We start from the raw sequence: 22,907 nt of genomic DNA, 5'->3' as shown, positions 1-22,907 counted from the left end.
TCAAATGGCTTGTATTAAAAACCAGCACAATTGGCTGGGCGGTGGTGGTGCATGCCTTTAATCCCAGCACTTAGGAGGCAGAGGCAGGCAGATTTCTGAGTTCGAGGCCAGCCTGGTCTACAGAGTGAGTTCCAGGACAGCCCAGGCTATACAGAGAAACCCTGTCTCGAAAAACCAAAACCAAACCAAACCAAACCAAAAAAAAAAAAAAAAAAAAAAAAAAACCAGCACAATCATACCAAATTCTAATGATGCCAAAAACTGCCAAACGCTTAGAAGATTAAAAAAAAAAAAAACAAAAAACAAAAACAACATTGATAACTAATGAAGTTGAAATTACATAGTAAACAGCAATGTACTATCAATGAAGAAAGTTCTTGATTTAGGTTTCAAGATAAAAAAATAATAAACATAAGTGAAAAAAAAGTACATCTTAAAACAAAAAAAATACTGGTATTTATAATTTCATTCATCTGAAACTCATGAATAAATGTCTGTGAAAAAACTTTCAGTGAAGTGACTGAAAGTCTTATGAGGTATAATAACTTACCTGGGCTGACAACGTTCACATAGGTATGTATCAGGAATATGCTGCCTGTCAATCCCCATGCAGTCAATATGTTGCCAAACACTTAAAAAGAAAAAACAAAATATAACAAAAAGAACAGAAAGCATTGAACCCATTAACTATGACTTAATATTCTATTGAATTGTCATTTAAAAAATACCTACTTTGAGCTTAGAGTACACTAAAATGTGTCCTTAGGTAGAAAAATTTTGAGATGCAAAAATAGGGCAACTACAAAATGCATAAAATAAATTCCTAAAGCAAATGCAATTTAATACACAAAAGGTAAGTGTTTAAAATATTATTAAAAATCTGAAGATGTCCATACTAAAAGCTATTACATAATAATCAGCCTGACAACAATCTGGGAAAACGGGAAGAAAATGTGTCCTTGAAACAATTGACCAATTATCAGCTATGAAAAGAGGGGCAAAAGGTAGATACACACACACAACTGTTCCTCTTGTGAAATCAGGGAAAAGGAGCAAAGATGAATGATATCTTCTGTTAACATTAACATTTTGGTGTCATACAGTATTAACAGAAAGCTAAGGAAACAGAAGGAAAGAGTAACAAAGACATTTCATATTTAAAAGGGACAGAACTATAGCAATTCCAAAGACATCAAAGAATCAAACAGGTATTCCACTGGAAAGGAAATCAACTACTTTGAATAAAATATATGGACAAGCATGAGATAAACTTCTTAGTATGTCATTGTTGACAAAAGTTCAAGTACTTGAAAATGAATTTGAAAATTTTTAACTTCAAAATTGAAATCTTAAAAAGAAAAATAGTACTACTGATTTCTTTTTTTTTGTTTGTTTTGGTTTTTTCGAGACAGGGTTTCTCTGTGTAGTCCTGGTTGTCTTGGAACTCACTCTGTAGACCAGGCTGGCCTCGAACTCAGAAATCTGCCTGCCTCTGCCTCCCAAGTGCTGGGATTAAAGGCGTGCAACACCACCGCCCAGCGTACTACTGATTTCTTACACATAATCATCCACAAAATTTAAAAACTTACATTTGTGTACTATGAGTATCTGTGCATGCACATGCCACACCCAAGTGTGGAAGTCAGAGAACACTTTCTGAAGTTGGTTCTCTCTCTCTCTCTCTACATGTGGGCCCTAGAGAACAAACTCAGTTTGTCAGTCTGGGCAGCCACTGAGTCACCTCCTAGCCCTATGATGTCACTTCTAATGGCGATGTACTAAGCTAAATGGCATTGTTACTTTTTACTTCTCAAGTGAGATTCCTCAAGAAGGTTTAGATAACAAGTGTTAAATTTATGAGGTTATTATGTCACACAGGAAATATAAGTAAAGGTAGAAAATAAAAGAGCAGTGCTAGATGTCAGAAGTCAGAACAGTGACTATGGGAATAGGAACATGGAAAATACACAACGAAGCAAAAAGGAAGAGAAATCAAGATCAGTCCTCAGAGAACAAAACAGACTGTACGCAAAAAAAAAAAAAAAAAAAAAAAAAAAAGAGATTGGGTAGGGTCACAAACCTAGACAGTGAGTCATAATAAGAGAGTCACTTCAAGCCAAATATCTAAACTAATCCAAAAACTGGGCCTTCAAGAGTATGTAGGTAGTTATAAAAAATAAAAACAACATACACACAAAACCTAAGGATGTCTGCATGAATGTCAAACAGTGATAACCATTTATTATACTCAATCTGAGTAACTAGACCAAAAGAAAACCATACCTTAAATTATGGTTTCAATAAAAATATTGCTACATAGAAATGTATCACATTAAGAGATCTTTTATATAAGTGACTACAAAAAGAAGGGGTATTTTCTAACAGAAGACAGAGAATAAATCTCCAAAGTCATTTAGTTTTGAAAACTTCCCTCGTCAATAAATTTACCAGTCATTACTTAAAATAAATATCACAGGTAATAAGAATGTATTTCTAAATTTTAAAGGTACCACAGCATGTTATTACTAAAATAAAATTATTTACTATCTTCTATTTTAAGAAAACCAAATTTCACATTCTAAATTAATCTCCTACTTATTGACAGAGAAAAATGAACTTTCTGAAATACACATGTTTCTATCAATGACACTTAGAGGCTAATCATTTAATTTATGGAATAATTTACAAACAAAAAACTTACAGTTGGCTCTCAGTTGCACTTTAACTCACTTTCAAATATAAATTTATAAAGCCATGTGACATCAAATCAGATAATAAAGCTATGCTCTAAGGACCAGGAAATTCTGTGAAGCCATAAAACTTTCTTGCCTTCTACAATGTGCTCCCCATCCTATGCAGGGAATATACTTATTAACTTTAACGCTGAAATCCTATTGTTCCATTTGCATTCTCACAAAGCCTCTCCCATAGAGAGTGTATTGGGGGGAGGGGGAGGGAGGAACAGACAGACAGGAGACAGAGAAGCAAGCAGAGGGAAGAAAGGAAGGAAGGAAGGAAGGAAGGAAGGAAGGAAGGAAGGAAGGAAGGAAGGAAGGAAGGAAGGAGGAAGAAAGGAAGAAAGGGGAAGAAAGGAAGGAAGGAAGGAAAGAAAGAGGGGAGGAAGGAAAGAAACCCTACTTTCTGTCCCAATCACCTTCTCTAAAGGAGGAGGCTGTTCTTGGTGGCTGAACTAGGGTTGAAGGAGGGAGACTGGTTCTGATTCAAGAAGACTCCAGAGTGCTGCAAGGTTCAATCCAAAGTTTGTGAGAAAATAAGATCAAACACTGACTAGGATCCTATAGTATAGTTTAAAACTAATTATTGCTTACTTCATAACAGGGATTTCTAATTAACTATAAAGCAGTGTGCGCGCACGTGTGTGTGTGTGTGTGTGTGTGTGTGTGTGTGTGTGTGTGTTATGGAAGCCAGAAGAGAGTGTGTGTGTGTGTGTGTGTGTGTGTGTTATGGAAGCCAGAAGAGGACTAGATCTTTAATTAGACCTCCTGGAGCTGGAATTGCACATGGTTTTGAGCTGCTCCATGTAGGTGCTAGGAATTGAACTTGAGTCCTTCCTTTCCAAGATTAGTTTGTTACTGCTGAGACATCTCTCTAGCTCTAAAATAGCTTCTTTTAAATAAAGGCCTTTTTTTTTCCTAAGAAAAATAAGTTGCATTTGCATAGAGGCAGACATCCTACTTAAAAAAGGAATTAATTCCTTCAAAAGTGACCTAAGTAGCATTTCCAAATTAACAACCAAAGATTAAAAGCATTTAAGAAGCATGAACTAATGGTGTGAAATATTTACCTGCATTTGTCACAACAGATCATGTATCCGTCATCATGTGTAAAACCACATATGCACCTGGTTACATCAGTACCATAACTTCCATCTTCAGATGTGCTGATTGTAGTAGCACTGGAAGTTTCATCAAAATTAGGAGTGGTAAATGTACCTACTTCGTTTTTGCTAATGAGACCTGATGGAGGAGGGGATGCTGGAGGTGTTGGAGGAGGACGAGCACCATAATTATGGTCCTAAACAATAAAACGAAACACAGCACAAAATACACATTTCAATGATACAAACTAGGCAAGTTAAATAAAATTTGAATACTTAATAACATAAAATTGGTCCATTTCTTCCTTGATACTGTTAAAGTAATAACATAAGACTAATAGTTAAATCACAGTGGTAAGTTAATGTCTCTTCCTAGTAGATGAAAGTCACCCTCACATCACATGACATTTTCCCCCACACCCACCCACCCAGCAGAAACTACATTTCCAGTCCTGTGTTCACAGTTTCACTTTCAAGAAGAGAGCAAGTCTATGATGTGAGAATAAGGGTAAAAAACCCAAACTCCCCAGGAATAGAAAAGCTAAAAAATAATGAAAACTGGGCTGGAGGGATGGTTCAGCAGGCCAAGGTGCTTGCCATAGAGCCTAGCAACCTGAGTTCAATACTTGGACCCATGTGATGGAAGGAGAGAAGCCACATGACTCCTACACATGAAGCATGCTACACACCCTATTCTTCCAGACAAACGGAGTTAAATAGCAAAAATAGCACTATAAAATACGTAATATGGGATTTTACATTTCTGATCATTTTTATTCTCATCTAAATAATCTCTCATAACTGTACATTCCTAGTAATCACAAATGTATCCACCAGTCCTGTAATACAGGACCCTCAATAAGAAATAAATTTTTATCCTCTCAGCGCTCTCTCTCTCTCTCTCTCTCTCTCTCTCTCTCTCTCACACACACACACACACACATACACACACACATGCATACACATACACTATTTTAAATATATATATTCGACATAAAGTGATACATGACAATAAGCTAGACCCAAAGCAACGTCTCAACAGTTAGGAAGGAACATACGCTGTTCTTCCAGACCCAACTTATGTTTTCAGAACCGCATCAGGCTGCTCATAACCACTGTAACTCCAGCTACACAGAACCCAGTGCCTCCTTAAGCATTTGTACTCTACATATACACATACAGACACACACACCATAGTTAAAAATGATAAAAATAGCCAGGTGTGTGCCTCTCCCAGCTCTGGGGAGGCAAAGGTAAACAGATCTCTGAGTTTGAGGTTATTCTAGTCTACATAGCTAGTTCCAGGGCTATACAAAGACTGTCTCAAAAAACAAAAACAAACAAAAAAGATAAAAATAAACCTTTAGAAAAATAACTACATAACTTACTAATTACTATATAATTCAGAATTAATAGTAAATAGTGCAATGCAACTTTATCCAGTCTTTTTGTTGAGGTTAAAAAATACCAACATAAATACAACAATTTAAAAAATAAATAAAGCTGGGCAGTGGTGGCGCACACCTTTAATCCCAGCACTTGAGAGGCAGAGGCAGGCAGATTTCTGAGTTTGAGGCCAGTCTGGTATACAGAGTGAGTTCCAGGAGAGCCATGGCTATACAGAGAAACCCTGTCCCGAAAAACAAAAAAAATAAATAAATAAAAAATAAAGAAAGACGTTCACAGAATTTTATTCCCTTAACAACATAGTTAAAGTATAAGCTATATACTTAATTACACAGAAAATATGAACCAGTTATGCTTTTTAAATATTAAGCACAATCACACACACAGCCACTTTCAACTTCCAGCTTTACAGAAGTCCTTGTGAACAAATGTTTGACACTTACCGCATAGGGCAGACCAATATAACTGTGTGAGTGATGGGAGCTGCTGGTGTATAACTGGTGGGGATAACTGTTGGATTTCTCAACTACCACAGGGCTGGCTTCTACGGATTCTGGTCTAGGGGAAAGAAGTTCCATCAATTAGAATTCCATTCAGTTTTCTGTTTGAAACTATTAGAATTATTTATTTAATTACTTAATCTATTAAAATTGATCAAGTGCTTATACTAAAATATTGTCAAAACAAATACAATATCTATTTACAGTATGTGTGCATCTTGTGAGTAGATCCTATGTAGATTGTTGTCTTAACCAAAGTTTTACTTAACAAAATAAATATCCTAATGCCAGCTCAATGACAGTTCCCTGTTGTAAACAAGTGCCCAGCGCTGGGGATGATGGTACATATGCTGTCATCACAGCACTGTGGGAAGCTGAGGCAGGGGAATCAAGAGTTCAGTACCAGCCTGGGCTACAAGTAAAATATGGCTCACAAAAACAAAACCTCAGAATGACTAAAGACCAAGCTTCCTGCCATCTACCTCCCCAGTGTCATTAAGAAAGATGAAAAGGGGGCTGGTGAGATGGCTCAGAGGTTAAGAGCACTGACTGCTCTTCCAGAGGTCATGAGTTCAAATCCCAGCAACCACATGGTGGCTCACAACCATCTGTAATGAGATCTGATGCCCTCTTGTGGGGTGTCTGAAGACAGCTACAGTGTACTTACATATAATAAATAAAAATTAAAAAAAAAAAAAAAAAAAGAAAGAATGAAAAGGGGCGGCTAGGGGGACAGAAAGGGTCTTAAGTAAGACTACAGATGGAGAGAGCCTATATAGACTCTGGCTTAGATGTTAAGTATGCATTCGATGGTCAAGATAGTATGTGTTGAATGTGCTGGGGCAGAACAGACTCTGGGAAATATCAGTAAGTTAAAGAAAAGGGAACCTACACTGAACCAGATTTATATCTGAAAAATACAAGCAGCTGTCTGTAATGAGTAGCGTTTAGGCCTACTAAGAGTTAAGTGACATAATGAACCAACTGCTAATAGTTCTGAGAGTGGCACCCCCCCAACTGTTGCAGCTTTAAAAGCTCCTTGTCCTATTATTTTACCTATAATATTTTCCCGACTTCTTTATTCATATTGACACCCCCTCAACGCAGCCCAATTTTGTCTAATGGCTACTGATCAGTGTAACGGTAGATCAACAGCCAAGGTCAATTCTCTCCTTTTCAAATCCAGAAGACAATCTGTTTCTGTGCCTTTATTTCAATCTTTACCCTACTTCCTATTCATAGAATTCCCTAAATTGGTCCTGAGACCAGAAGGATAAAAACATCTTTTACAGTTAATACTTTCTTAGCCTACCTTCACAAAGGCTCAAGTTAGTGACAAATGGATGATGTCATAAGACCCAGTGTGCCAAAATAAGCAGAAAGAAGCACAAAATGAGATTGCTGAATTATGCTATAGATTACAATCTCCAATACATTCAGGGTTCTCTGAAAACTAGTATCTGTTAAATTTGTTTCATAGTTTCAAAATTAGAACATGTTCATGTATGAAATTTACATACAAAAGTACTTATATCTTCCTCTATTACCATGTCAACAATTGCTCTTCCATGTAGCCCTTTCTAATTTTATGTTTTAAATACATCTACACATTTTAAAAACTATTTACTTACATATATACCTTACTCTTATAATGATTACGTATTTGCCTCAGGTTTCTTTTGAATGGTTTATTTTTATTTTATGTGCATTGATGTTTGCTTTCATGTAGGTTGCTGTGAGGTATTGGATAAATTCCCTGGAACTGGAGTTATTGACAACTGTGAGCTGCATGTGAACACTGGGACTTGAGCCCAGGTCCTCTGGAAGAACCCAGTGTTCTTAACCACCGAGCCATCTCTCTAGCCTCTTGCCTCAGGTTTCTGGCTATTAAGATGACAGGAGTGACCCACCATGTTTTTTGCTTTTTTTTTGACCCACCTCCTTTTGTGGGACTGGGTAATAATCCCATGTAGTACAAGCTAGAACTCACTATGTAGCTAAATCTAGCCTGGAACTCCTAATCCTCCTGTCTCTGCTTCCTAAATACTGAGGCATATGCCATCATTCCTGCTTAACTTGGAAAGAACAGTTGAATTTCAGCAATGATCTACAATTCCATCATGAAAGCTATATGAAGGAGGTGTGGCTGAAGCAGAAGACCCACTCTGAAGTCTGCAATCGAATCACACTGTTACTGAAGAATGTGGGCAAACCTGGTAATGTGGCGTAGCTAATGAAATAAGATCAGTTTTCATGTAAGTGTAGATGAGTTTAAGTATATGAAACAGCCAAATCCTTTTCAGAATATCACGATCCAAATATGGCTGCAATAAGGACAAGAAAGAAAGGCCATCTAAGAAAGCAGAAGGCTTTAAGCATATCTCTGTGATGAATATTTGTTCTTACAAGTGATTTTTAAAATAACTTTATTTATTTATTGTGTGTATGTGTGTACATTTGGTAACATAATGCACACACAGAAATCAGAGACCACCTTTTGGGAGTCGGCTCTCTCCTTCCATCATATGGATTCTACGAATCCAACTAAGGCCATCGAGCTTGGAGCAAGCCCTGTTACATACTAAGTCATCTTGATGGTCTGCTAAAAGCAATTTTTAAAACAAAGAAACATGTTATAAAAATATTGGCTGACATTTATTACTTTAAAGTGTTTATTATTATTACTGTGTGCATGGTATGTCTGTGTGCTATACAGGTTGTACATGTATCACAGCACATATGGAGGTCAGACTTTTAGTTCTCTTCTTCCTCTGTGGGGTCCGAGGACAGAACCTCAGGCCATTGGGATTAAACAGAAAGTGCTTTTTTTATTCCTGGTTGACAACTTTTGAATGATTGTCCTTAACTATAACACAACATTTAATTAAAAAGATCAGCACTCATGAAGCTAAGGCAGGAGGATTTCCTAGTGTAACAAGCATCATCCAACTCAGTAGTACCAGTTTGAGGGATTGAACCTAAGGAAGCAACTTTCTTAGGATAGACCACTTCCTTGCACAGACCACTGATTTAACATATCTGCTATATCAGTATTCATGAAACTAGAAATCTTTTTAATGTTCAATCAGAAAATTATTAAATCTAAGAAGACTTACTAAACTTGCATATGAATTGAGTAAACACTAATAGTAAGAAACTGCTATAATCATTTCCTTCTAAAATCTCTTAAACCATTACAAAGCTTCTGTAACAGCATGGCTAAGAAAGTAACAAAAAATCTTTTGTGTCTACAGCAGCTACTGTTTTGTATAGCTAAATTATATATCCACATAAAAGCCTAGTTAATACATAGGCATTATGTGTCATCAATAAATTGCATTAAGGACAGTGAGATGGGTCAGTGAATAGAAACTTGTCAATATTCACAAAACATGAGTACAATTTTCCTGAAAGCTGTCCTCTGACCTCTACAGATGCATGGTGGCATTGGAGCCCAGACATATACATAAGCAAACAACAAGTAAGTAAATGTACTAAAAAAGTTATTTAAACAAACTAACAGCAAAACAGGGCTAGTAAAGTCATAGATCTTGGAGGGGAACATATAACCACCATAAGCCAGCATAATCCCTAACTATGTTCTAAATATTTGTCCTTATACCACAGATAAGTGTAGTCCTCATTCCCCTACCAATGACCCATGCAATAGACAGAGATCATTACAGAAAAACACACGCAATCCCATGTAGAGCTGTAGAGCCCAGCTGCAATGGACACATCTAAGGCCAGGGGGCACCGAGAGAGAGTACACAGAAAGACTGTAAGAGCCAGAGGGTCACAGTTTGCTAAGACAGCATTTCCAAGTAATGTCAGAAGCTACACCCATGATGTCTCACCAAGATTAAGTACTTAAACATGAGCTGAATGAGACAACAACATGCCAAAGTTGACAGAAGAAAGACCAAAGGGCTCCAACTCCACACAACTACAAGAAACTAAGGAATGCTGAGAGCAGTTGAAACAGTCTTCCCTAAGAAAGAGCACATCAATTGATTATTCAATATCAAAAGGTCAGTCCTGAAAATACGAGTACCATTGTATACACTGAGGAGGCTCCAGTTATGTACTTAAGAATAAACACACACACACAGAGAGACATACACACACACACACACACACACACACACACACAGTCTAAGAACTATTAACAAAAAAAGGACATGAGTTCAAGAGAGCAAGAGATGGGGCATGTGGGAGGGCATAGAGAGAGGAAATGGAAAGGGCAAATGATTTATTTTATAATATCAATTTTTTAAAAATATTCAAATTATCTAACTTGAAGAGGAGGAATAAAAGAGTGCTTGCTTCCAGGAGAATAGAGTGTAGTTCCCAACACCTACAGCAGTTGGCTTAAAAGCACCGGTAGCTCTAGTTCCAGAGGATCATGAAGCCCTCCTCTGTCTTCTACAGGACAGCTGCACTCATGAGTACAAAACCTTGTACACATGGCTTTTAAAATTCACACTAGTAAAATAAGCCAGGCACAAAAAAAATAAACATTTTAAGATGCTGCATATAAGAGGGACCTAGAATAGGCAGAGATAGAAACCAAATAAAATGTGCAAGGTTCTAGGAATAAATAAAGGGAAGAAAAATTATTATTTAATGAAGTTTTTGTTCAGGGTGAGGAAAACATTTAGAAATTGGTAACAGCTCCTCAATATCCTGTATGCACTTAATGACACCTGAAACTGTACACCTAAAGGTAGATTTTAAAAAATATACTTATTTTTTACCATAATAGAAAATAAATCTTTTCTATTTAGAAAATAAAGGCAAAGGTAGAAAATTCCGCCACATGACCAGGCAATATAGGGCTGGGGTTGCTGGTCAATGACACATGACATGCTTACCATAAGTGAGGCCCTAGAGTCAACCCACAGCATTCCCCACCTTCTTCCCCTAAATGAGAAAACTAGGCAGTAGATTTAATGTGACAGTGGCATTGTTAAAAGAAAAAGCCCAATTGTATGTGCTGAAAAAGCGAATACAAAGGAAAATATGCAAAGTTCCAAGAATCTGTATAGACCTACATTTGCATAAGTGACCAAGGAACTGTAGAAATGAAAAATAAATAAAATGACATGAAGTCATGGGTTAATACAGTTGATCCTACAGGCTTACCTCTGACTCTTGGTATGGCACTAGGGCCAGGAGAAGGTGTGCTGCTATAGTCAAACTTTGGAAAGCAAAGTAAGTCTAAGTGTGTGGTAGGGCCAGTTTGCATCTGGCCCTACGGGAGTTTTAGGGTATGATTTCCTTTCTCTGAGATGACTTGGAGACTGAAAGTAAAGTAGCACAACTGTCTTGTCTATAACTGATGGTAATGGACTCCTGATATAATGCTATCACAAAACTATCATGAAGATTAGGTGCTGAGTCCTAGAGGTACTGACTGAGTATAGTGAGATAAGACCAGTCAGGGAAACAGTCTCTTTGTTCCTAAATGTTTTTCAGATGCTACCTAGGAGATATTTAAAGAGCAGAGTCTCATCTCAGGTCTTTACAAATTAAGTAATCTGTTCTAAGTGTTACAAATACTCAAGTTCTAACCCTTCTACTAGAGACACTAGGTATCATACCATATAACAACTCTGGGTTACAATTTTCACATCTGTAAAATGATGTCTTAAAAACATGGAAGGTTTTTGTTGTTGTTTTAAATATGTATGGGTACTTTAATTACATATATATCTGTGCACTTTGAGCATGCCTGGCACTCTGAAAGAGCAGCCAGTGCTCTTAATTACTAAGCTATCTTCCAGCCCCAACATTATATTTAATAACAAAAAATACAAACGCCTAGATCTCTTAAATTGGTCCAGAATTCTTCCCACTAAACTGCACTGTTCCCACCATTCCTATAATATTTTCTAGCATATTAATTATACCTAGTTATGTAGTGATTTAAGAAGAATTCGTAATTTAAGTAAGTACTCTTTAGTTATTAAATAGTAATATGTTTATCAGCAGTTTTAAGCCAATTGATGTGAGTGCTGGGAACCAAATTCTGGTCCCCCATCAGCAAGCACTTTTTTCCACACCCACAACTCAAGTTGGACAAAAGAAGAGTACTAGTTCCTATAAGTTATTCTCTGACTTCTATACAAATGCCATGGGATGTGTGCATCTACACATTTGCACACCCAAAATAAATGTAAATATAAGAAAAAAATTTAAAGAATGAGAAACCAGTTAAGTACTGATGGAAAGTGGATAAAATATACTGTAGACATTTCACTGTAGACAAATCATTTTAGCTCCTTAAATTATACATATTCCAACTCAGAATATCCAGGCATCAACAAATTAATGAATTCTGTCAGCAGGTGGCTCTAGTGACACTGAAATGTCACATACTACGGTAAAGCAAAGCAAGCAAGCAAATAAAGCAAAAAAAACAAAGCAAAACAAAAACAAAAAAAAAATTTAAGGCTCAAATTTGGAGAAAGTTTTACCTATCAAGATTTCAAACTTTTTTTTGCAAATGAGGAGAACAACTTATAAAGTAATTCTTGGCTATAAGAGCTTCATACTGTATATTAGTGACTGAAAAGGCAGAAAGAACTTAGCTAGCTTGTGTTCTTAATCACATTACTCAGTTTTGACAGAATTACTGGACACAGGATGAGGAGTCCTCCTCAAGAGTAATTAATTTTCTTTTTAAATAAAATTTATTTTTATTATTTTTAATTATGTATATATGCCTTTGTGTATGAGAATATGACAGGACTTTGGGTGTCCATAGGCCAGAAGTGTCAGACACCCCGGACTGTCGTTACACGCAGTTGTAAGTCACTGGGATGAGCACTGGAGACCAAACTTGGGCTCTCTGCAGGAACAGAGTGTGCTTTTTAACTGCTAAGCCGTCTTTGCAGCCCAGTAATTCATTTCTAAGTCACACATGTCATCTTTTTAAACTGTTCATTTCATTAAAGAAAAAGTAACACCTTGTTACTATTTCTAATAAGCAACACAGAAAAAATTAAGTAATAGTAACTAAAAGACACAATATTAATTATCAAATTTCCAGTTTCTGAAGAGGAAAGGTAAGTTTTCTTTTTGTAAACATTAGGAGGAAACAATGGAATACTTCCCATCTGTACCTCTGCCCACTTTCGAGCTCCAGGAGCACTTCCTTCTGGGCTTTTATTTCAATCTATTTGCTCATGTAATGAATTCATGGTTGAGATGGCTGGAGTAACAGAGCTAAGTCTAGAAAGTACACGAGGCATCCTGTCATAAAATAAAATGGGCTAGAGAGATGGCTTAGCAGTCAATAGCACTTGCTGTTTTCCCAGATGACTCCAGTTCAGTTCCCAGCACCCATGTCAGGTGACTCACAATCATGTGTAACTCCAGCTCCAAGGCATCATCTGTTTCTGACATCCACAGGCAAGTTCCCTCATGTGCAAAATACCCACATGCAAGCACAGACACTTACATATAATTAAAAGTAAAAACATTTTAAAAAAATAAATAAAATGATGGGCAGTGGTAGCATAGGCCTTTAATCTCAGCCCTTGGGATGAAGAGTCAGATGGATCTATAAACTTGAAGCTAGCTTGGTCTACAGAACAAGTTCTATCCAGGACAGCCAGAGCTACACAGAAAAACCCTGCCCTGAAAACCAAAAATAAACAAATAAAATGAAATTCTAATAAAACTTTGAAAACTTCTCTATTTTGTTCAACTTCCTGTCTTTGTTACAAGACAAAAAACTACTCTAAATTTTTTTAAGATTTATTTTATGTATGAGTATATTGTAGCTATCTTCAGACACACCAGAAGAGAGCATTAGATCCTATTATAAATGGTTGTGAGACACCATGTGGTTGCTGGAAATTGAACTCAGGACCTCTGGAAGAGCCAGTGCTCTTAGCCACTGAGCCATCTCTTCAGCCCTACTCAGTAATTTACCACTGCTAGAACAGAAACTCCTATATATGTCAAAACATCATATGTCAAAACACAACACCCAAATTTGTCACTGCTTTATTAACAGTGCTGTGACAGGAAAAGCATCATCAGGCACTTCCGCCAACACTTGTTTGCTCTGACTTTTGGTTTCTCCTTTTGGTATAACAAAAGGAGACTCAGAACTCTTTATCTTAACTCTCATGTACAAATGACTAGAATGGACTATTACAGCCCAGCAATCAGAGCCTCCCTAACTAGCCTATTCTCTTCTCCTCTGAGATTATCTTAGTTGTCTAGGGTTGCTTTATTTACTAGTACAGTAGTCACTAGACACATGTGCTAATGAGCATTTGAAGTATGCCTCATTTGAATTGGCATGTGTTGTAAGAACAAAATCCATAAGAGTTCAAAAACTGGATAATAAAAGGAATAAATATTTCAATAATAGTTTTATGCTATGTGTAAAAATAATATTTTAGATATATTAAGAAAAATATATAACAAATATATGACTATTTAGAAACCAATGAATTCTTACCAGGTACTATGGTACATCTTTGATCTCAGAACTCAAGTTCAAAGCTAGCCTTGTCTATCTACACAGCAAGTTCTCAGAACAACAAAATTTACATAAAGAAACCCTTGCCTCAACCAAAGAAAGGAAAAAACAAAACAAAAACCAGGTGCTGGAGAGTTGGCTCAGTGGTTAAGAGAGGTGACTGCTCTTCTGGAGGTCCCAGCACCACAGGGTCCTCACAACAGTCTATCCTGGGGTCTGACACCCTCTTCTGGCAAGCAGGTGTATATACTGATAGAGCACTCGTCTACATAAAATAAATAAATCTTTTTAAAAAAATAAGAAAAAAACTTATACATGTGACTCACATTAACTTTCTACTTAACAGCTCTGGTCTGATGTTCTAATTTCGAAACTGAACAAAATATTCTCAACAATAGGTTACATTTTATATTTTAGGTTACATTTTATAGTTTACCTTTGTAACAATAGAAAATGTTTATGCCGCTTGTATGGGATGCTGCCTCTTGAGTTGTCTATACTTCTATAAAATTACCCTATCTCCACTTACAAGTATACAGCTAGTTAAAGAGCTAAGTGGGGAATCCCAGCTTTGTAGTTTAAAAAAAATGATTGCTGATAAGGCTTTTTAAATTTTGTTATTTATGCTTACTTACATTTTTCTTTAAAATTGTATTACTTTTTCTATTTATAAAGTCTAGATCAAGAGTTATGTCAGGACGCAGTAAGAAAGCCAAGACGGCTAACCTGTGACTGTGCACTGTAACTGGTAACAAGCCCTGAGTAGCTGGCTTCAACTTCATTTCTAGTCACCAAAATCTAAGCATTGCTTTTGTTAATATTAATATTATGCATAGTAAAAAGTTCTGCTGGAGCTGAAAAGTGGTTCAGCAGTGAAAAGCGCTTACTGACATAGTTTTGGCTCACAGTACTCATATGGAGGTTCACAGCAGCCTCTAACTCCAGTTTAAGATCCTATCCCCACTTCTGATATCCCAAGGTTCATGCAAGCATAGGACGTACATACAAACACACAAGCAAACACACAGAAAATAAGTTTTACAAAAAGGTATAGTACTTTTTGTTTCTTTAGATTTTTACTTGTTTGCCTAGCTTTGTTTTTTGAGATAATGTCTCCCCTATGGAACACTGACTGGCCGGGAATTATTTAGATTAAGTTGGCCTTGAATTTACAGAAATCCTCTTAACCCTACCTTCCTGAGTGCTGGGTTATTACAGTCATGTGTCATGATACCCAGCTTTTAAGTTACCTTATGAAAGAATGACTTTATTTAAGTGTGAGCATGAAATATTTTCAAGTACTTTTTTTAAAAACAAACTTAACTAAGCTCATGAAACAAATTCTTTTTTTTTTAATTAATCATTCCATGTTTACATATCAAATGATATCCCACTTCCTAGTTACCCCTCCACAAGCCCCTCATCCCACAGCCTCCCTCTCCTCCCTTCCCTTTGCCTCTTTGAGGGTGCTCCCCCACCCACCCACCCTCTCTTGTCCCAGCCCTCCAGCATCCCCCTATGCTGGGGCATCAAACCTCCACACAACCAAGGGCCTCCCTCCCTCCCACTGATGCTGGATAAGGCCATCCTCTGCTGCCTATGTATCTGAAGCCATGGATCCTTCCTTCCCTGTACACTCCTTGGTTGGTGGTCTAGACTCCCTGGGAGCACGGGGGGGGGGGGGGGGGGGGGGGGGGGGGGCGGGGGGGGCAGGCAGGTGTCCAGCTGGCTGGTATTGTGAAACAAAATCTTATTGTACTACTACAATATCTCTAATAGATATCTCTAATAGATCAACAGTCTATCCTGACTAATCAATTATTCTTAAGTGTCAAAAAATCAGACTTAGTCCAAAAGTTGAAGAGTCAACTTTTAAGCAATGTACTAGGAAATAAGTGAAATACAAGAGAAACAAAATGAGACGACAATTTTTTCTAAGCATAGTGTTGACAGGATAACAAACACATAACAAAAAACGGACTTAATGGAATGACACTTGTTTGAGAAATCCTGGGATATTACTGGGAATGGAGACAGCAGAGTTTATAAAACATTTGTTCCCAGAGTCTGACTGGCAGAATAACTCCGCCTACTGTAACAAATCTTTGGTCTCATCCAATCTGATCTAGCATTCATCCTTTAAACACTGAGTACTTTCTCTATTTTAGTTTATTAGTGGATAGTATTTTAACAATCCAATATTCTTTAAAATAAAACATAATTTAAAATTCTATATTCACCACATTGAGTATAATAAAAAATAAAAGTACTTGATTTTGAAATAATCAGTTATTAAACAAATGTACAAAAAAGTAGAATCCCGCATATTTCCTTGACCTCTTTTTTTTCTTCTGAGACAGTGTCAAGCTATGTAGCCCAGGCTGGACCAGGCAATACTCCTGAGTAACAAGTAGCTTAGGGATACAGACATGTATCCACATTACCTACTAGCATCTAGCATCTTAAAAAGTAATACTTTGGTCTTCTGACAGTGAGTTGAAAATGAAAAGGCAGCAACATGGTAGTTATTTTTTAAATATTAAATTAGGAAAGCAATGTAAAAATGTTTCTGTGAAACAGGAAATAAATGTTACTGTTTTTCAAGCCTCAAGGTCTTATGTAAAATAGGAAAGTTTAGAAATTTGATAATTAAACCACAAAAATTCTGGTGGTTTTCAAGAAAAAAAAAAAATAGATGCCATTTATACTGTGTTTATCTTCTCAGGGAAAATTGTGCCTAAGGAACATATGCTTTTATGCAACACAAAAGAAAAATCATTTTCTTGAACTGGAGAAGTACTGCAAGTGAAAAATACAAAAAACAAATTTCCAAAAGGCAGAATTTTGGAACAAAGGTTATTTATAAAAGTAATCTTAAAGGAACATTGCCCTTTTAATTTCTGATGTCTTAGCCAAGAATGCAAAATGACATATGCAAATAAACACTATTTGGATGTGACAACTGCATGAAATACTTTGCCTTGTCCTATCTAAAATACCTGTATTTAAATACTTACTCTGAGCCTGCAGCCATTTCCAAGTAGGATGTTTCTGTTGTATCAACCCCCAATGGGATCGCTATGCTCATGACGTTCGCCTCTGGTAAATTCGATTACTATGGAGTCCTATGCATTGGTATCCAAAATACTGGGGCATGCCAGCCACAGTGCTCATTGCAAACATCTAAGTGCATCCACAAACCCTGTTTAAAAGAAATGCAAACAAAAGAGTTAAGAGCCATCTAACTAGCAAAGTATAGCAACAACCCCTCATACTGAAAACAATGGTAAACAAATAAACAAAGAAAGCATTCTGTATTAAGGTCCTAATACAAATGTAAAAGTGTTCACAGAGTAGCTCTTTATTTCCTTCCTGGAATTATGCTTCATGCTAATGATCAAAAGAGAAGTTTCTGGAAGTATAGCTCAGCTGAGAATGTGTGCTTGGCATGCTTGAGGGCCTGGGTTCAATTCCAGCACATTAAGGAAGGAAAGAAAACAAGAATGTTGTGAATAGACCGTTCTTTACGGAATGATACTAGAATGTCACAAGGATTATTAAGGCACACTAGTTAGTGAATGGCTGGCAAACATTATTTTGAAAGTCAAAATGAAATTTCTTACGGTACAAGTATCCAAAAACAAGTCTTTTTGGTAGTGGTCTAACAATATATTTCCAAATTGAGCACTATGCACCTAATTAACTTTCTATATGAGTAGTTTATTTAATCTTCAGAATTCCAACATAGGAAGCTGGTCATGGTGGCACACACTTTTAACCCCAGCACTCAAGAAGCAGAGGCAGGTGTGTTCAAAGCCAGCCTGTGAGTTCAAAGCCAGCCTGGTCTATATAGTGAGTTCTAGGTCAGCCAGAGTTACATAGAGATCTGTTAGCTGGGCGGTGGTGGCGCATGCCTTTAATCCCAGCACTTGGGAGGCAGAGGCAGACGGATTTCTGAGTTCGAGGCCAGCCTGGTCTACAGAGTGAGTTCCAGGACAACCAGGGCTACACAGAGAAACCCTGTCTCGAAAAACCAAAAAAAAAAAAAAAGAGAGAGAGAGAGAGATCTGTTTCAAAAATGGAAAAAAAAAAAATCCAAGGCAGGTTATCTCCATTCTACCTCTAAGGCACAAAACTAAACAACCTAGGAAAGACTAAGTTACTCAGTTTAATATGATTAATTAGTAGAGAAAACAGTATCTACAAAAAATACGAATTTACAAGAATAAGTAAAAGATTCTGAGCTTCAATGTCAAATTTTCTAATCTAAATTCACTCCACTGTACTTGTTACATGTATTATTTATGAAATATCTACTCAAAGTCTGTTCAATAATGACATGATTCAAGTTAAGAACAAAACAGATAATCTGATAAACTACAGAAGAGCAGTTAGGTTTTCCTTGTTTTTGCAATGTTATACCTGAGGAACAGAAAAAAGTATGTCCTCAAATAGTACTTCTTACATTTCCCTTTAATTTTTCCAAAAAGCTTCAGCATACCTACTCTAATTTTCATGTCACAGATTATGTAAATTCTGAGAGGAAAAAAGTGATTAGTTTGAATTTTACACAAAAACTGGTCCATATTTTTAAATCATGTGTAACTGGATTTTTAAATCATGTGTAACCTGATTTCAAATTATTGTTATATAAAAATAACAAGATATGGCACTAGTAAACGCTGTAGGATTATTTCCTTGAGCCTAAGGTTTGAACTGCCTAGGAGTGTTGGGAAACTATCTTGGGACACACCAAGTGATGCCCAGCTTAAAACAACATCAGTAACAGATCTAATAGGCAATTACATTAAAATTAAAAACTTTGGCGCCTGCCTCTACCAGTTACTTGATATGTGAGACTAAGCAGGTCATTTAGCCTGTCTAGTATCACATTCCTTGTTTACAAAATAGGAATTTAAAAATCTGAATTCTGGGAAGAATATGACATAATGAACATAGTGTAAGTATAGGCTATACATTCCTAACTCTTAAAAATCTGAAATGCTATAAAATATATTCAAATTTCAGAATTTTCTTGATTGGGGCAATTTGTAAATATTGCAAATCTAAAAATATTCAAAATATGGAAGATTTCTGGTCCCAAGCATTTCAGGTAAGAGACAACTGAAAACCACAAACGAGAACTGCTCTTCTTATTCCATCAAAAAACACTGTATAGTCAAACACTCTCATTTAAAGAGACTCTTCTAAACCCTTAAAATAAGACCACCTGTGTTTTCTCGTTTGCTTCACAGTTGAAGACTCTCCTCAAGACAACGAAAGCCAACTGAACAGGAGAAAGCATTGTCCTTCCTTCTTTTCTATACCTAAGACCTTATTAAAGTTACTTTACAATGCTGTAGTGATTAAGTAGCACAATAAATTATAATATTTTATGAGCAAAAAAGCAAGTAATGTCCAACCGTTTATCGGAGTCAAGAAGTGGAAAGCAGAAATCAAGTCACTATGCATAATTTTAATTTAGTGGAGTAACATTTCTAATCTAAAATGATGTATCTGATTTATAATTAATAGTGAGTTACTTTAAATACAAATATACAATCTTCGCTAAATACACCTGATCTGTTCTAAATAGCAATGAAAATAAACAAACAAATAATAACACCAAGCTTGTAATTAGCCTCTTTCCAGCAATGGTTTCCATGTGTGTTTCTCTTGCTGTGTCTGGAACACAGTGGTGTTCTACAGACTGGGGAATGAAGCAGACAAAGTGAGATGGAACTGCAGCTCTAGCCTCATGAACCAAATGAACCATCATCCTATACAGAAGAGCTGCAAAAACCACATGGCCTACCTAGAACAGCATCTCTCTACAAACACTCATGTTCATGATAAAAACATATCATCACACATGAATCAGAACTATGGACCTCTAGCTTCTTCATTCTAAAGGGAAGATCTCAGCAATTCTGTCACATGCTATCATGAGACTATAAAATGTAACTATTTCACTATCACTATTTCAGAATGAAAATTTGGTATGATGTCTTATATGGGTAATCCCAGCATGCAAGAAGATGAGAAGCTGAGGCAGAACTACTTCAAGTTCCATGGCAAAATGGGAAATACATACGCAAACCCACACACGCATGCACGCATGCACACATACAACACATGCTAGAGTATAATGATAATCTCAGTACAGGGGAAAGCAAGGCAAGAGGACCATAAATTTGAGGTCGGTTTGGACTACACAGGGAATTCAAAACCTACTTGAATTACATAGTAAAGAGACTTTGTCTTGAAATATAAAAACCAGAAATGTATGGTTCAATGAGAAACCATCTACCTAACCTGTGCAAGGCTCTGGAATCAATCAAAAGTTCCAGAGAAAAGAGAGACAGACAAGAGAGGGAAAGAAGGGAGGGAAATCAATGTAGTAAGAAATCATCTTATCACAGGTATAAAAGAGGAATAAAGAATTTCAACACAATCCAGACATTCCAAACTTTCAGGTAGGAGTTAAAAAACTTGGCAGCAATCAACTGGCCAGTCAGATATGTACAAAATACATGGAGAATAAATAGCAGCTGATAAAGAATAATATAAAAAAAGGAAATACCATGAGATGTCTGGGAAATCTGAGGTCCAAGAAAAAATAAATGTCTTCACAAAACCTGCTATCCAGAATAGACCTAGAAACCAAGTGAACACAGGAGTGTTGAGCTAATGTTAAATGGTATATGTTCTAGGTACTTCTGACTGAAATGATACCCTCACACAAAGAAAGCAGCAAAACTTAACAATAACAAATTCACTCTTATTTTTAAATACAAATGAATATAAGCACAAGCAAAGGTAATAATTAAATGCCAAATAAAAGAAACTGTGAAATCACTTATAAACCAAAACAAAATAAGAGTAAGAACAAAACGCACACACCCACAAAATTAGTCTACCAGAAAACCTGGCCAGACCGAGGGGGCTGCTTTTAAGGTTATGCCAAAGAGCAAAGGGCTGAGGCTCTAGCTCAGCAGAGTGCTTGCCTAGCAGAAAGGTATTCCCAGGCTTGACCTGCACCATCACTTAAATCAGGACTGGTAGTGCATTCCTGTACTGTAATTAAACCGATCCAAAATTTAAGGTCATCCTTGACTACATAGTAAGTTCAAGGGGGCTGGGGAAAGACAAGGGAAAAAAATCTGAAACTGCATACTCTATGACATAGCTTCCAGATGTAAAGAAAACATTAAGCTGGACATTTTCAGCAATACAAAGCAATTGAAATTACTGAAACACACATGCATCAAGATAAAAGAATCTCTCAAGGGGAGTATACTAAGTTTTTAAAAAGTCAATCTTACTCCTAGACACGGTAACTCAGACCCGTAATTCCAGCACTCAGGAGGCTGAGACAAAAGATTTTTTTTTTTTTTTTTTTTTGAGACAGGTTTTCTCTGTGTAGCCCTGGCTGTCCTGGAACTCACTCTGTAGACCAGGCTGGCCTCGAACTCAGAGATCTGCCTGCCTCTGCCTCCCAAGTGCTGGGATTAAAGGCGTGCAACACCACCGCCCGGCTCAAGAATTTTCTTGAATTCAAAGTTAGCATAAAGTACAAAGTGGGACCCTATCTAACAAAGGTTAGCAGTTAAAAGCACACATTTCTAAGGACCAGAGTTTAGTCTTAACCATCTATGTCACAAGTAGAACTAGAGCTTCCAGAGGGATCTGACACCTCTGGTCTCTTTGGTCACCCACATACACATGCAAAACTGAGGCCCCACCCTCAACACATAACTAAATCTTAAAATAAAATTTGAAATTCAGTTCCAAAAGATTACATACTGTGAAATTTCATTTATGTAACATTCTTAAAATAATAGATTATAGACATGGAGAACAGATACGTAGGGGGAGGAGAGAAGTGGGCACAATTACATAAGAGGAAAATACCAAGCATCCTTGCGATAGAATTTTCCTGTAATAGCTATGTTGGAAAAAGGTACCCATATATGTAGTATAGAAAAAAAAAACGCACACAACAAAGGAGTACAAGTAAAATGGGGACTTTAAATCAAACGGGTGCTACGTTAACATCAGTATTCTGGCTGTATTATGTTAAGGTCAGTATTCTGGTTGTCACACTATATCACAATTTTGCAAGATGTTACCACTGATGTTAAAATGTTAGCAATGTCATTAAAGGAGAAAGGAAATCTCTCTGTATCCTTTTTTTACAACTACTTATAGAATCTATAATTATCTTGAAATTAAATTTTTAGTTTAAAAAAAAAAAAAAGGAGGGCTGGAGAGAGGAGTCAGTGGCTAAGATGCCTCTCTGCTCTTTCTGAGATCCTAACTTCAGCTCCCAGCATCCACAGCAAGCATCTCACAACTGCCTGTTAATACCAGTACCAAGGATCCAACACCCTCTCTGAGCTCCACAAGACAAGAAAAAAACAGAAAGACAGAAATGTAAATAAAAGTTTAGATTCTAAAATGAAAAAGTTTTCATCTTCTCTACTTTTTGTAGCGTTTGCCTGTATCAACCTAAAGAGTTCTGTTAAAGTGGATATTTTATTAATTAATTTTAAAAAACTGGAAGACTGAAGCTGCTTTTAAGATTATATCAAGTCGTGGAAACTTGGTTTTAGCAAAGAGCTGGGCCTGGGGCTGTATGTAGCTCGATAGAGTACTTGCC

The 22,907-nt window shown here is 36.7% G+C and overlaps 1 protein-coding gene across 1 annotated transcript in view; it reads right to left on the bottom strand.

Moving 5' to 3' along the window:
- Window positions 1-22,907, bottom strand: part of Kmt2e (lysine methyltransferase 2E) — a 70,150-nt gene that overhangs the window by 37,095 nt on the left and 10,148 nt on the right. The window contains exons 2-5 of the mRNA XM_028778139.1: window positions 17,263-17,447; window positions 5,689-5,803; window positions 3,806-4,035; window positions 551-631 (exon numbers count right to left, since the gene is read on the bottom strand). Of these exons, the coding sequence (XP_028633972.1) occupies window positions 551-631; window positions 3,806-4,035; window positions 5,689-5,803; window positions 17,263-17,333 (497 nt within the window). The 5' untranslated portion in view covers window positions 17,334-17,447. The remainder of the gene's footprint in view (window positions 1-550; window positions 632-3,805; window positions 4,036-5,688; window positions 5,804-17,262; window positions 17,448-22,907) is intronic.

This window comes from Grammomys surdaster, unplaced genomic scaffold (genome assembly GCF_004785775.1).
Source record: "Grammomys surdaster isolate TR1022 unplaced genomic scaffold, NIH_TR_1.0 325, whole genome shotgun sequence".
NCBI classification, from domain to species: Eukaryota; Metazoa; Chordata; class Mammalia; order Rodentia; family Muridae; genus Grammomys; species Grammomys surdaster.
Note: the sequence above shows the minus strand (reverse complement) of the source record. Positions and strands in the feature narration are given on the sequence as shown.